This window comes from Bubalus kerabau, chromosome 3 (assembly GCF_029407905.1).
Source record: "Bubalus kerabau isolate K-KA32 ecotype Philippines breed swamp buffalo chromosome 3, PCC_UOA_SB_1v2, whole genome shotgun sequence".
In the NCBI taxonomy this organism is placed as follows: Eukaryota; Metazoa; Chordata; class Mammalia; order Artiodactyla; family Bovidae; genus Bubalus; species Bubalus kerabau.
The window spans coordinates 20,714,185-20,726,592 of NC_073626.1; the positions used below are offsets into that span (position 1 = coordinate 20,714,185).

At 44.3% G+C, this 12,408-nt stretch overlaps 2 protein-coding genes and 3 non-coding genes across 5 annotated transcripts; 3 read left to right on the top strand and 2 right to left on the bottom strand.

The window, feature by feature from the left end:
- Nucleotides 1–34: 34 nt before the first annotated feature.
- LOC129645583 (histone H2A type 1) lies at nt 35–534 on the bottom strand. The gene has a single exon (XM_055570884.1). It carries the CDS (start codon nt 470–472, stop codon nt 80–82), a length of 393 nt encoding a protein of 130 aa, XP_055426859.1. The 5' UTR covers nt 473–534; the 3' UTR covers nt 35–79.
- Nucleotides 535–775: 241 nt separating this feature from the next.
- Nucleotides 776–1,273, top strand: LOC129645568 (histone H2B type 1-C/E/F/G/I). Its single transcript, XM_055570862.1, has one exon. The coding sequence runs from the start codon at nt 865–867 to the stop codon at nt 1,243–1,245; it is 381 nt and encodes a 126-aa protein (XP_055426837.1). The 5' UTR covers nt 776–864; the 3' UTR covers nt 1,246–1,273.
- A 4,938-nt stretch (nt 1,274–6,211) lies between these two features.
- TRNAM-CAU (transfer RNA methionine (anticodon CAU)) lies at nt 6,212–6,283 on the top strand. Its single transcript has one exon. It is a non-coding gene; the product is annotated as a tRNA-Met (tRNA).
- Nucleotides 6,284–7,595: 1,312 nt separating this feature from the next.
- Nucleotides 7,596–7,668, top strand: TRNAR-UCG (transfer RNA arginine (anticodon UCG)). The gene has a single exon. It is a non-coding gene; the product is annotated as a tRNA-Arg (tRNA).
- Nucleotides 7,669–12,232: 4,564 nt separating this feature from the next.
- TRNAS-GCU (transfer RNA serine (anticodon GCU)) lies at nt 12,233–12,314 on the bottom strand. Its single transcript has one exon. It is a non-coding gene; the product is annotated as a tRNA-Ser (tRNA).
- Between the last annotated feature and the right edge of the window lie 94 nt (nt 12,315–12,408).

Sequence of the window (12,408 nt, forward strand, 5' to 3'; positions counted from 1 at the left end):
AAATGTGACAATGTGGATGGCTCTTAAAAGAGCCTTTGGGTAAAAGGTTGTAGCGACACACACTGAGATCTAGGTAGGTTCACTTGCCCTTGGCCTTGTGGTGGCTCTCAGTCTTCTTGGGCAGCAGCACCGCCTGGATGTTAGGGAGGACGCCACCCTGAGCGATGGTGACTTTGCCCAGCAGCTTGTTGAGCTCCTCGTCGTTGCGGATTGCCAGCTGCAAGTGACGCGGGATGATGCGGGTCTTCTTGTTATCCCGGGCCGCGTTGCCCGCCAGCTCCAGGATCTCGGCTGTCAGGTACTCCAGCACCGCTGCCAAATACACCGGAGCACCAGCCCCGACCCGCTCGGCGTAGTTGCCTTTGCGGAGCAACCGATGCACTCGGCCCACGGGGAACTGGAGTCCTGCTCGCGAAGACCGGGTCTTCGCCTTAGCGCGTGCTTTGCCGCCCTGTTTTCCACGACCAGACATAATGAAACACCAGAAACAGGCTGAGACCCAGACAAATGAATCCTCAAGGAACCAGAAGCTAGGTAATTATACTCTCTGGTGGTTTGGTAAAACAGCCTATGCGATTGGCTAAACACAAATCCAAGCCAATCAAAAGCCAGATCTGAAACAACACCTGCTAATTTACATAGGGAGCTTGTAGTGAAAAGGTCAAATTATGTAACGGTGAGCTAAGGGAAGAGCCAATAAGAGTTTGAAATAAAGAGCCTATCAGAGGTTAGGATGTGATGAAAAGACCACTCATAAATTGTAATTCTGCCATCCCTCATTTGCATACGGGCCAAGCAAATACTAAGATCTTTTGCTTGTGGGCGTATTTTGTGTTCACCTCCTGGTCCTGTTTGGGTTTTGTGATGCCTGAGCCAGCCAAGTCCGCTCCTGCCCCTAAGAAGGGCTCCAAAAAGGCGGTGACCAAGGCGCAGAAGAAGGACGGGAAGAAGCGCAAGCGTAGCCGCAAGGAGAGCTACTCTGTGTACGTGTACAAGGTGCTGAAGCAGGTCCACCCGGACACCGGCATCTCGTCCAAAGCAATGGGCATCATGAACTCCTTCGTCAACGACATCTTCGAGCGGATCGCGGGCGAGGCGTCGCGCCTGGCGCATTACAACAAGCGCTCGACCATCACATCCAGGGAGATCCAGACAGCGGTGCGCCTGCTGCTACCCGGGGAGCTGGCCAAGCACGCGGTGTCTGAGGGTACCAAGGCCGTCACCAAGTACACCAGCTCCAAGTAAATTTCGTCATTTGAAACAACGCAAATAACTCAAGGCTCTTTTAAGAGCCACCCACTTTGTCTCAAAAGACCTGTAACTTTCCAGACTGTATTAAAATGGCTCGGTCAAGCAGTGAGAAAGATTATATACAGCCATCAGGGTTAAGGTTTCTGACCATTGTGGTATGAGGAAAAATGTCTATGCCCCAACCACTAATGCCAAAAAAGCTAATTTTGAGCAGCGCTAAGCCTGACCGCAAAAGTTTTCATTTGCTACATATTAGCCACGTGTCTTTGCAAACGTTTCTTAAAAGGTAGGATGTCAGTTATTCTAAGCTGGCTATTTTTAAGAAGCAGGAAAATCTCTTAATACTTAGAAAAGTTAGTGTTTCCTAAAGACGTTTACATTTATAAAGTAAATAATCCAAATGTAAGCGTTTCCCTTCCCTGTAAAGCAAGTGTTTCCCTTGCTTTACCAGGAAGAAAATGTCCAAATAGAATCTGCTTTTTAATGGGAAAGGACACTACTTAAATCTGCATTAACAATCTTACCAATGTTTACATTGCTTTTCCTGATTACCTCTGAAAACAACTGACTACCCACTCCCATCATGTTTTTTTTTTAATCTGAAGATGGTATTTTAAGGTAGTGGCTCAGGCATTTTGTAGTCTTCTCAGTTTTACTGGGGATCTCCAGTGTACAGAGGAGGTAATACAAATTAGGTGTTTCGGTTTGCCTTTCCCTGTTAATATATCTTGTATCAATTACACCAACCAAAGAATATGGAAAGAAAGAAGGGAAAATTTTTTCTCCCTATATCTACACAGACTTTTGTGAACATTAAATGTTACTACATTTTGTCATGGTGCTTGTGAAGGAAATTCCCTAAAGCCTACATATAATTAAAGCATTCATTTCTCATTTTCCAAGGTTAATTGTAAATACATTTTAAAACAGTGTATTCTGGAAAACAAATAAGTATATTTAAGAAATAGATAACCATGGTTTAAGGAGAAATCCCCCAGCGTATTTCGCCTCTTTGAACGCTAAATTTGGACATGGTACTTAAACCCTTCGTGAGCATTTCCTTACCTCTAAAATGGGAATAATAATTAAGAACTACTATGTGACGTGGCTGGGGTGATCAATAAAAGAGCCCTTAGGGTGGTGCTGGCACAAAGAGAGTCCTCTAAAATATTAAATGTTGCTAAAGCGGCTAGTTGAAGTTCCGGGAAGTTCCCCTCAGGTCTGCCCACTTTAGAATCTCAGAATCCTGAGGTCTTGAACAAGGCAGTGGGCTGGAAAGACTACTAGCATTTAACACCTATTAGGATTCCTTGTCTGGCACTGTGAACAATACAAACCGCTTCTAACAGGCCTGCCCCTGTTGAAAAAACAATTCTGTTCCCTGAACTGTTTTGAGGACAACTTAGTGCCTGTGACTCTAAGTCTTCCCTGCCTTTGATGGCCAGTTCAAGCAACATATGCGTCATTTTCCAGGGATTATCTCGTGCCTCACTAGGATTAGAGGTATCTTTTTAATAGTCAGATGTGTTGGGTTCCAAGGCCATAAGCAAACTACTCACCTCCATTTGCCTCTCAAACTTGGTCTCTTTTTTCTCCACACCCCCTTGGCCTCCCTCTGCCCACCAGATAACTTCCTTGCTACCTCCAGGCTTTGCTACTTAGTCCTCCTTCCATTTGGAACTTCACTTTCTCAATCTTTTTTCCCCAATCATCACTTACAAGTAAAGCCTTCTGGTGGTGCTGGTTTAATTACTACATCATGTCTGACTCTTGTGACCCCGTGGACTGTATCCCACCACGATCCTCTGTCCACAGGATTTCCCAGACAAGAATACTGGAGTAGGTTGCCATTTCCTTCTCCACGGGATCTTCCTAACCCAGGGATCAAACCCGCGTATTCTGAATTCGAGTCAGATTTTCTCCCCCGAATCTTCCTATGTCATTTAAACTACCATCTCCTTCCTCTACTCTATAAAGGTTTTCCCAGCTTCAGTTTTGTTCTTAGCACTATCTAACAAACTGTTTTACCTGTTTTGTCTGTGCCCCTTCCAACAAAATATAAGCTCCATGAACTTAGAAATACTGTTTTGTTCACCGTTGTTTACTGCTGTAATTCCATAGCATCGAACAGTGCCTGGTACATGCCATGTGCTCAATTTTGTTTGTTAAATTAACATAATGGTATGAATTTATCTCCTCAAATCAGTGCCTTAGCTCCAATAACATCTGATTCTTTTCATATTTAAACACCAGAGCCCATATCTTTAAAAGAGATGACATTCCAAATGACTCCATTGATTTCTGGCTTTCAAAGTATCACCCTACAAACTACTTGCCAGCCATAAGGAGGAGAAATCGGATTTTACGAAGAAACTATTAATAATTATCCTAAACCAATGACTGACCTAGAACCTACATAGTCCCCTTAACAAGTGACCCTGAAGTACAATAGTATTTACATACAATGATCTATAACCTGTTCCTTGACAAGAAAATTAATGTTATTTCAGTCAAATGTAGGGGAAATGACTTCTACTTTGTAGGTCATACAGGGTACAGAAATCAAGGAAAATAACCCCATCAGGAAACAAGCCAAACCAGGAGGACATTCTATAGGCCAGGTCTATATCAAATCAATGTCAAAAAACTGAGATCCGGGAAATCTGGAGAAAACGTGTATCAGTGCATTAAGAGGCCTGAGACAGAACAAAAGGGAAGATTGGATCTTCCTCTAAACAAACCAGATCTCTAAGACATTTAAGGTATAACAGGGATTTGTTCATGTGCACCGACTATTAGGTATTTAGTTAGGCAGTGAGTATACCGGTAACTTTTTTAAACAAACAAAAACAGTGCATACTTCCTTTGAGGTAAAAAAAAATCCTGATGTCTGTATAGTACTTTTTTAAATGTTTATTTAATCTTAAGCCTAAGTGCCATTTATGTTGCTCATTTAAAAACATACTGCCTGTCGACTTTTTAAATTTTTCAAACAGAAATTCAGACTATAGTGTCCTCTATACCTAATACATGGTAGCTCTCCCGGTGGGTCAATTTTAATTGTTCCCCCAATGCATGGGTACAAGTTTTAGTCAGCAGAGCACAGCAGCAGCGCCACACGCCAGCCGAGGCCAGGAGCGCGCCCCCGCTGAGGGGAAGACCCGCCCTACTCGTGAATTCGCCTTTGTTCCGAGTCGCGCTTCCCGCCGCGGGCGCGGGCTTTCTTTGTTCCTCTGCCTCGCCGCCATCTTGAGCACAGGGCACCGCCGGGGGAGAGCCAAGCATCGCTACATCGCGGTGAGTGTAAGCCGACTTCTCTGTAATACTCAAGTGCTGCGGATACTCGATTCCAAATTCGAAATATCCCAGAATTAAGCTAATCTTTCTAGGGTAGACAGGGTCTCTTAAAACTTAAACGCGCCGAAGTTATTTTTAAAACCACAGTGAACCTCCACTTCTCTAAAACTTCCTGTGTGCGTACGTACTCAGTCATGTCTGACTCTGCAATCCTACCCACGGTATTATCTGGGCAAAAATACTGGGGTGGGTTACCATGCCATCCTCCAGTGTTAAGTTCCGAGAGGTAGGCTTTGTTAGCGCAAACTGAGCTTGAGAGATGTGCCTTAGGAAACAAAAGAAACAGCAAGAAGTGCTAGCCAGCTCTTTCATCGAAATATGTGGGCGGCCCTGAAAAGGGCCTTTGGTGGAAATATTAGGATCGCCGAGAACCAGCAGCTTAACCGCCAAAGCCGTAAAGGGTGCGGCCCTGGCGTTTCAGCGCGTAGACCACATCCATGGCGGTGACAGTTTTGCGCTTGGCATGCTCGGTGTAGGTGACCGCGTCGCGGATCACATTTTCCAGGAACACCTTCAACACCCCGCGGGTCTCCTCATAGATGAGGCCAGAAATGCGCTTAACTCCTCCACGCCGGGCCAGACGACGGATGGCGGGCTTGGTGATACCCTGGATGTTATCGCGAAGAACCTTGCGGTGACGCTTAGCGCCACCTTTTCCAAGGCCCTTCCCGCCCTTGCCGCGTCCAGACATGGTAAAGCTGCCAAGAGAACTTCCAAAACAGCAGCGACAAAGCACAGGCAATTCCTTTATATGAGCGGATTCCGGACCGAAGTGAGAACTGAAAGCGCTTTCGCGGGCACATTCATTTAGCCTGCCAGCTCGCCCCTCCCCTCGTGACCCAGTTCTGGGTGACGTCACGACAACTTAGTCCCCGCCCACCGAGCGGGCCCTCCGCTGACGATTCTCCGGTGGGTCCTCCCTCCCTAAGCAATTTTCGAATGCAATTTAAAACTGGGTCAGACTAAAGAAATTAACATTTACTAATTTTCTTTTGCTGCTTAGAATGCTTTGGGACGGTTGCACTGGAGCCATGGCCCACATGACCGGAACTGCTGTAACCTTCGTTGGAAATGAGGGCCCGGCTTTACCTCCACGTTTACGGGGCCTTCAGCACTGCTGCTCCGTCCCGGTAACAAAACCCCTTTAAACCGAACCCCCTCTCCAGACGAGTTGAAAAGCTTCAAGACCTCGTCTTTTCCATCACCAAGCCAAGGGAAATCTAACCAAAAGATTTTTTTCACAAAAGGCAAATACATGGTTGCTTAGCGATTCTCCGGTAGAAATCTCGCCAGCCGCGGGAACCAAAGTTCTTTTCACGTCTTATTTTCGTTTTCTTCTTTGATTATTAAAACTTGTGATTCTGATTTAATTATCTAACCGTTCCTCCTTCTGCGCCCAGTAACTTAACTCCGTATTAATGTTTACTTTTCTATTCCTTGTTTTCTCTGATTCTGGTAGCGACATTAATACGAACTGTTGGCATCTTGTAGCCAAAGTATTGAAATAAATACCCCTCCCCGACCCCGCCCTTACAGTTTTCTCGTTAGAGGCGTGCTTACTAGTACAGTTAAGGGTATTATTAGTAACGCACTCAGGTTGTAAAGCAGAGTGGCGCAGCGGAAGCGTGCTGGGCCCATAACCCAGAGGTCGATGGATCGAAACCATCCTCTGCTAGTTTCAGCTTTTTCTGAACTACTAGAAAATGCCCTGAAAATAAATGTGAAAACCGTTTCCGTGATTTCTTCTGTTTGCCAAAGTAACCATGTTATTATTGTCTCCAGTTTTCATGACAGCGTTCATTGTCTTGTGATGCTGTGAAAGTGCTGAATTAAGAGAGCAGGAGCGGAAGCCCAGATCTTTTTATGCTTCCTTCTACTCGTAATTCAGAAAGCACTGTTTGTAAGAAACTGAGGCCATGTAGTTAAAGTGACAAACTGAAAATCTGGGCCATGCCTGCGCAGATTCTTTGCAACTACTAGAGTTTTAATCTTTGGAGTAAATAAGTAAGTTTGAGACAGAGTGCAGAGTTTGGTGACCTTAATTGTACGCTGACCTGAGAAGACCACTTCGGCCGCTACTGTAAATGTGTCTACCCTCTATCTTCCTTTTCAACCTCTAACAGAACTATTCTCTATGCTTATTTTTAAATATATGTGTGGACTGTTTTATATGTTTTTTCCTCTCTCAGAAAATATTCTTATTCAGATGTTTATGTTACATACTGTGCTAGGAACTAAGAACACTCATTAAGTAGCCTACAGCGTAGACATGCTTTTAAAACCATGTGTAACTATGTATAGTACACGTATGTACAGTACAGATATTTCTTTAAAAGTGTACACTAAGTGCAACGGGGGAAAGGGAAAATGATGTTTCCAGTAGCCCTATGACCACCCAGTAGTTGGTGATTCGCTGGAAGGATTCACATGAATCAAGATATATCCAAGGTTAAGATTTATTACAGCAAAGAAAAAAAGTGTAGACACAAAAAGAAAAAGATATACACAAGCAAGTACTAGAGAAGCCTTCCTTGTCCTCCATCTTCAAGGATGACACGGACTCTCTTGCTTGAGTGGAAAAGTCATGAAAAGAAAGACACCAGTCATGCTCTAAAATCATTTTGGCTGAATTTCCAGGCCAATAATTTTCTCATAGATAAGATAGTCTCCAACAAGGCTGTGTGTGTGTGTGTGTATATATATACACACACACACATATATATATATATATGCAACGTTTTGGCATCCTTTATGTGCCATATACTCCCTGCATGGAGTACCCAAGACCGAAATAATTGTCAGTTCTTATCTTTCACAAGGTGGTACTCCTTGGCCCCAAATAACCCCTGTAATCTCGAATTTCCATTTTTCTAAAGACAGGGCGCGGGTGGTGCAGGGACCATTGCCTTTTTGCCATTACGCAGCTTTCAGGATTCAGGACGAGACAGAAAATTTATTAAGTGTCTCAGGAGCCTCATGTCCTTGGAGACCACGTGGCCTAACGGATAAGGCGTCTGACTTCGGATCAGAAGATTGAGGGTTCGAATCCCTTCGTGGTTAGTTTTGACTTTTCACTCCTGTAATAGAATTTAATAGCCATATCTCCTGGATAGGCGATGGAAAACCCTGTGTTTACTGTGTCTCGAACCATTTTCTTTCTGCCCTATTTTTAAGAGATTATTCTCAAAAGCCTTCGGAGAACCAGAGTGAAGAGTGGCTGGAAATCAAAACACTAACAAAGCTTCCAATAATTTGGGGGCCCTCACATTCTCCCTAAATTTGGATTTGAGCTCCTGAGTTTCATCTTCACAGACTCAGCTTATCATTGAAAAGGAAATTCCGATGTGTAAGTGGAGCTCTCTCCAACTGAGCCCCCAGTTGGTAGCACAGGGGGAAACCTGTTGCCTCTCCTTTCCCATGACTTCGTCCGAAGCCACAACCTCTTCTCTGTTAGTCCTGAGTTCTGGCTGCTGGAATCTGTCACTGGTTTCCACTCTTCTCCTGTCTTTTCCATCTGAACTTCTTTTTTTTCCTTTGGTTTTATTGCCATCAAAAGGATGAGAACAGCTTTTATTCAAACCGAAATTACAGAACAAAATATTAAGGTCATTAAAAGAGCTGGACTGTTTGCAAAGTGTATGCAAACAGGAAGGCAGAGAAGATAACCACACAAAATATACAAAAACTTTTTTCTGTACCTAAATAACTGAATTTAATAATAAGTTAGGATGAAGAAAACTTAATTTCCAATGTTGAGTTCTTAGTGAAACATATGATGTTCCCAGATTCAAGTCATATGGAGGCTTAGCTCTTTTCTACTAAACATATTCCTCTTTCTCTGTTTTTTGGAAACAATAGAAGAGATTAGCACATTTAAAATTATCTTTTGCGTGGGACTCTTTTCGACCCTATGGACTGTAGCCCACCAGGTTCCTCTGTCCATGGGATTCTCCAGGCAAAAATACTATGGGTTGCCATCTTTCCAACCCAGGGAGGCAGCCTGTGTCTCCCTCTGTTACATTGCACCAGGTGAGCGGGGGTTTCTTACCCACTGAGAAGCCCCAAATAATCCTTTAATGTATATTAAAAGAAGTGACAAATACCCTAGGTATATTCTGCCTGGACAAAGTTTTTTTTTTCTCCCATGTCAATATCATGCACACACGTATACATACACATATATACAGTAGCCTGTTATTTCATGATTATCTGCTGAATGTTTACAGTGTGCAAAGTTGAGGAGACAAGGATCTAAAAGGGTGGTACCCCTACAACCTTATTTTCAAACAAGGTAACATGGGGATGGACAGGCAAGACGGTTAAGACTGACTGCTCAGATATCCAGTATCTGTGATTATTTATTCGAGAAAATTCAAAGATATAAAAAAAATATACCAATTCCTCAAGACTCCACTTTGGCCTCCAATCTGAATCATCGTTTCCTCGGTTTTTATTTTCCAAATAAAATGGGTTATAGTTTGTGAGCCATCTTTGAACCACATGTACCACATAAGCCATTGCCGGGAGCCGGCATATTGCATATTGAGTGCATATTGCATATTGAGTGCAGCACTTTCCACAGCATCATCTTTCAGGATCTGAAATAGCTCAACTGGAATTCTATCACTGCCGGGAGCCAGCGTGAGGCACTCCGCCCATGACAAAGGTCATGAGGAAGGAGGCTCGGCATACGCAAAGGCGGGATCGAGCCTCAGGAGTCCCCCTGGAAATTCTCGAGCATCTACCCCCAAAACCAGAGTCTGCCTACTTTCTGCTTTGTGCTTTCACCTACACCTCTGACTTTACGGGGGGCTGTCTCCCACTACCTCTCTCTGGAAAAAGAGTTAGCTTACAGCTCCAGTTAATAATTCCTGGATGTGACAGTGTTTCAACCTACAAACTCCTTTGGAAATCCTCTAGCCTGCCTGAATGGGTTTTTCCGGCCACATGTGATTGTTCAGAGCCTCCCAACTGTGAGAGGCAGGAGATGTTCTAAACTGCCTAAACACAGATTCCTTTGAGTAGTTAAAAGATTGATTAGAAATTGTATTGGTGAAGGGTTTTTCACTTGTTGGGCCAATGTTTGCTGCTAAGTCTCCATACTCCTTACCTACTGTGTCCTTGGCAGTGTATTGATTGATATAATGGGTGTATAGAAATGTAAAGTGCAGCTTTGTCCAATGCTTTTTGGAAGGCTGGCGCCTGACTTTGGAATAATCATCTTTAGAGAAAGATAAGTTTCTTAAAATGTTAACAGGCCTCCTGGCCAGAAGATGATGTCAATCACCTGAACTTTTGCATATGATAAGGAAGAAAGCCTGGCTTGCTGCATGGCTCTACCCCTTCCCCCATTTTCCTCTATGCATACCTTTAGGTATAAAAACTACTTTGGAAAATAAAGTGCGGGCCTTGTTCACTGAAACTTGGTCTCCCCATGTCACTCTCTCTCCCAAATTCCAGCTGAGCGTCCATCTGGAGCGCGGATGTCCTCTGCGACCATTTATTTGCCTGGGCTTCTAAGACCCACTCGAGAAGGTGTCTAAGGTGGGGCACCTTCCGCTATTCGAGAGGGCGCCTGCGGCCTCCGTGGTCAGAGCTAACCTGGTGTCACGGGTTATATTGATTTTCCGCGTAAACTAAGCCACTCAGCTTCTTTTCTCCACTGAATTTTCCTACTGAGCTATCCTTATTTCAGCCGCTTTTCTCCACTGAATTTCCTACTGAGCTATCCTTATTTCAGCCGCTTCTCTCCACTGAATTTCCTCACTGAGCTATCCTTATTCTATTACTCTTTGTATCCTTAATTAAAGTGTAATTAAGCAGTTATTCCCTGACCCTCGCCCAGCCGTCTCTCCTTCGAATACCCTGGATCAGCCGGGGCTGGTCCCCGGCAAGCCATACCTTAAAAAATTCAAAAACAGATTTTACTGCAAAATTTGTACTTCATAGGTCTCATTCCTCATGAGCCTTTGGAAGATCTGCTGACCTATGACCAGTGTACTTTAGAAGAATTTTCCAAGTTTCAAAAATCATAATCCCAGTCACTGGATTTGAGCACGTTCAGTTCAGTTCAGTTCAGTCACTCAGTCATGTCCGACTCTGCGACCCCATGAATCGCAGCACCCTAGGCCTCCCTGTCCATCACCAACTCCCAGAGTTCACTCAGACTCATGTCCATCGAGTCAGTTATGCCATCCAGCCATCTCATCCTCTGTCGTCCCCTTCTCCTCCTGCCCCCAGTCCCTCCCAGCATCAGAGTCTTTTCCAATGAGTCAACTCTTCGCATGAGGTGGCCAAAGTATTGGAGTTTCAGCTTTAGCATCATTCCTTCCAAAGAAATCCCAGGGCTGATCTCCTTCAGAATGGACTGGTTGGATCTCCTTGCAGTCCAAGGGACTCTCAAGAGTCTTAGAAAGACCTTATCATCTCCTGATCTAAAAGACCTTGGTTCCCATGAACCTTAGTAAAAAAAAAAAAAGTATGATTAAAAAAAAAAAAACAAGCAATTTATCTGGTCTCTACCTCGGTTTTCTCATCCGTAAAAGAGGTGATGGGAGGGAGGATTTTCCAAAAGATCATCTTTACGGTCCCTTCAAATTTTGTTATTCCACACCATGTGCTCAGCCCTTTGCTATAGTTTGCCTGTAAGGTGAAAGAAAAGAGGGGGAACAGATGAGATTTTATGGGATTTCGGGCTAAAATTAAGATATAAGTGGCAGAAGATGATCAAAGAAGGAAGGAAACAGAGCCTGGAACTCCTGAAAAGATCTTTGACTAAATTCATTCATACAAAACACAAAGAGGAGAATGATGCTTTCATTTGAGAATTCACAGAAAAGGTACATTTGATGTGCCTCTTGCAAAAAGATTTTGCCACCAAGGAGTAGTGACTTTACAGGCAGAAGTGACTGCATGAGCAAAAGCAGAGCATGTGAACAGTTTCTGCTCCTGAAAGCAGGGACCAGGATTCAGATAAAGCTAGAGTCTGACGAAGAGATTGGGGGCCACCGCGGGGCGGGTAGGGAGTGATGAGGTGTAAGGAGAGAGTGCCTTGGACCTGGAAACGTGCTGCCTGGGATTTAAAAGGCAAATATACAAAAACTGCCGAGACAAGGAACCATGGCTGGAGAGCGGTTGGGAGCAGTGAATGAAGAGAATGACCCGTGGTTCTCAGCCCATCAGAATCACCTGTGGTGCCTGCAACCACAGAGACGTCACCCTCAGGTTTACTGATTCAGCTGTGTGAAGGTGTGGTGGAAACGAGGACATTTTGAGAAAACTCCCTGGGAGTGTGTAATTTGCTTCACCGTTTGGAACGCAGGCAGGAAGGAGGCGGCCAGCGGGTTGGGCGGGGTGTTAACAGACAACGGAACTCAGAAGGCCCGGAATCAGTTTTTGACTCAGGTGGAGAAGCAGTAGAATCAGCGAGCAAACCTGAGCCTGAGCAGAGGCAGCAGTTTCTTAACTCTCTCATCCACGCGACGGATTTCCTAATCTCTCTATAAAAGGGGTTAAAAACATGCGTTATTAATAGTGAAAGTTACACAGTTCGTCCGTAACGGTTTATACCTTGTTCACAGGGCACTAAAACCTCACTCCCACACTACAGCGGGAGAGGACAGGACGACGAGGATGGGATTCGAACCCACGCGTGCAGAGCACAATGGATTAGCAGTCCATCGCCTTAACCACTCGGCCACCTCGTCACCTGCATGACTTTCCACCGATAAAATTATATTTCTCTACACAACAGAGTTCTATTTGTGAAATTACATTATTATTATTTCTTTAACTTATGAA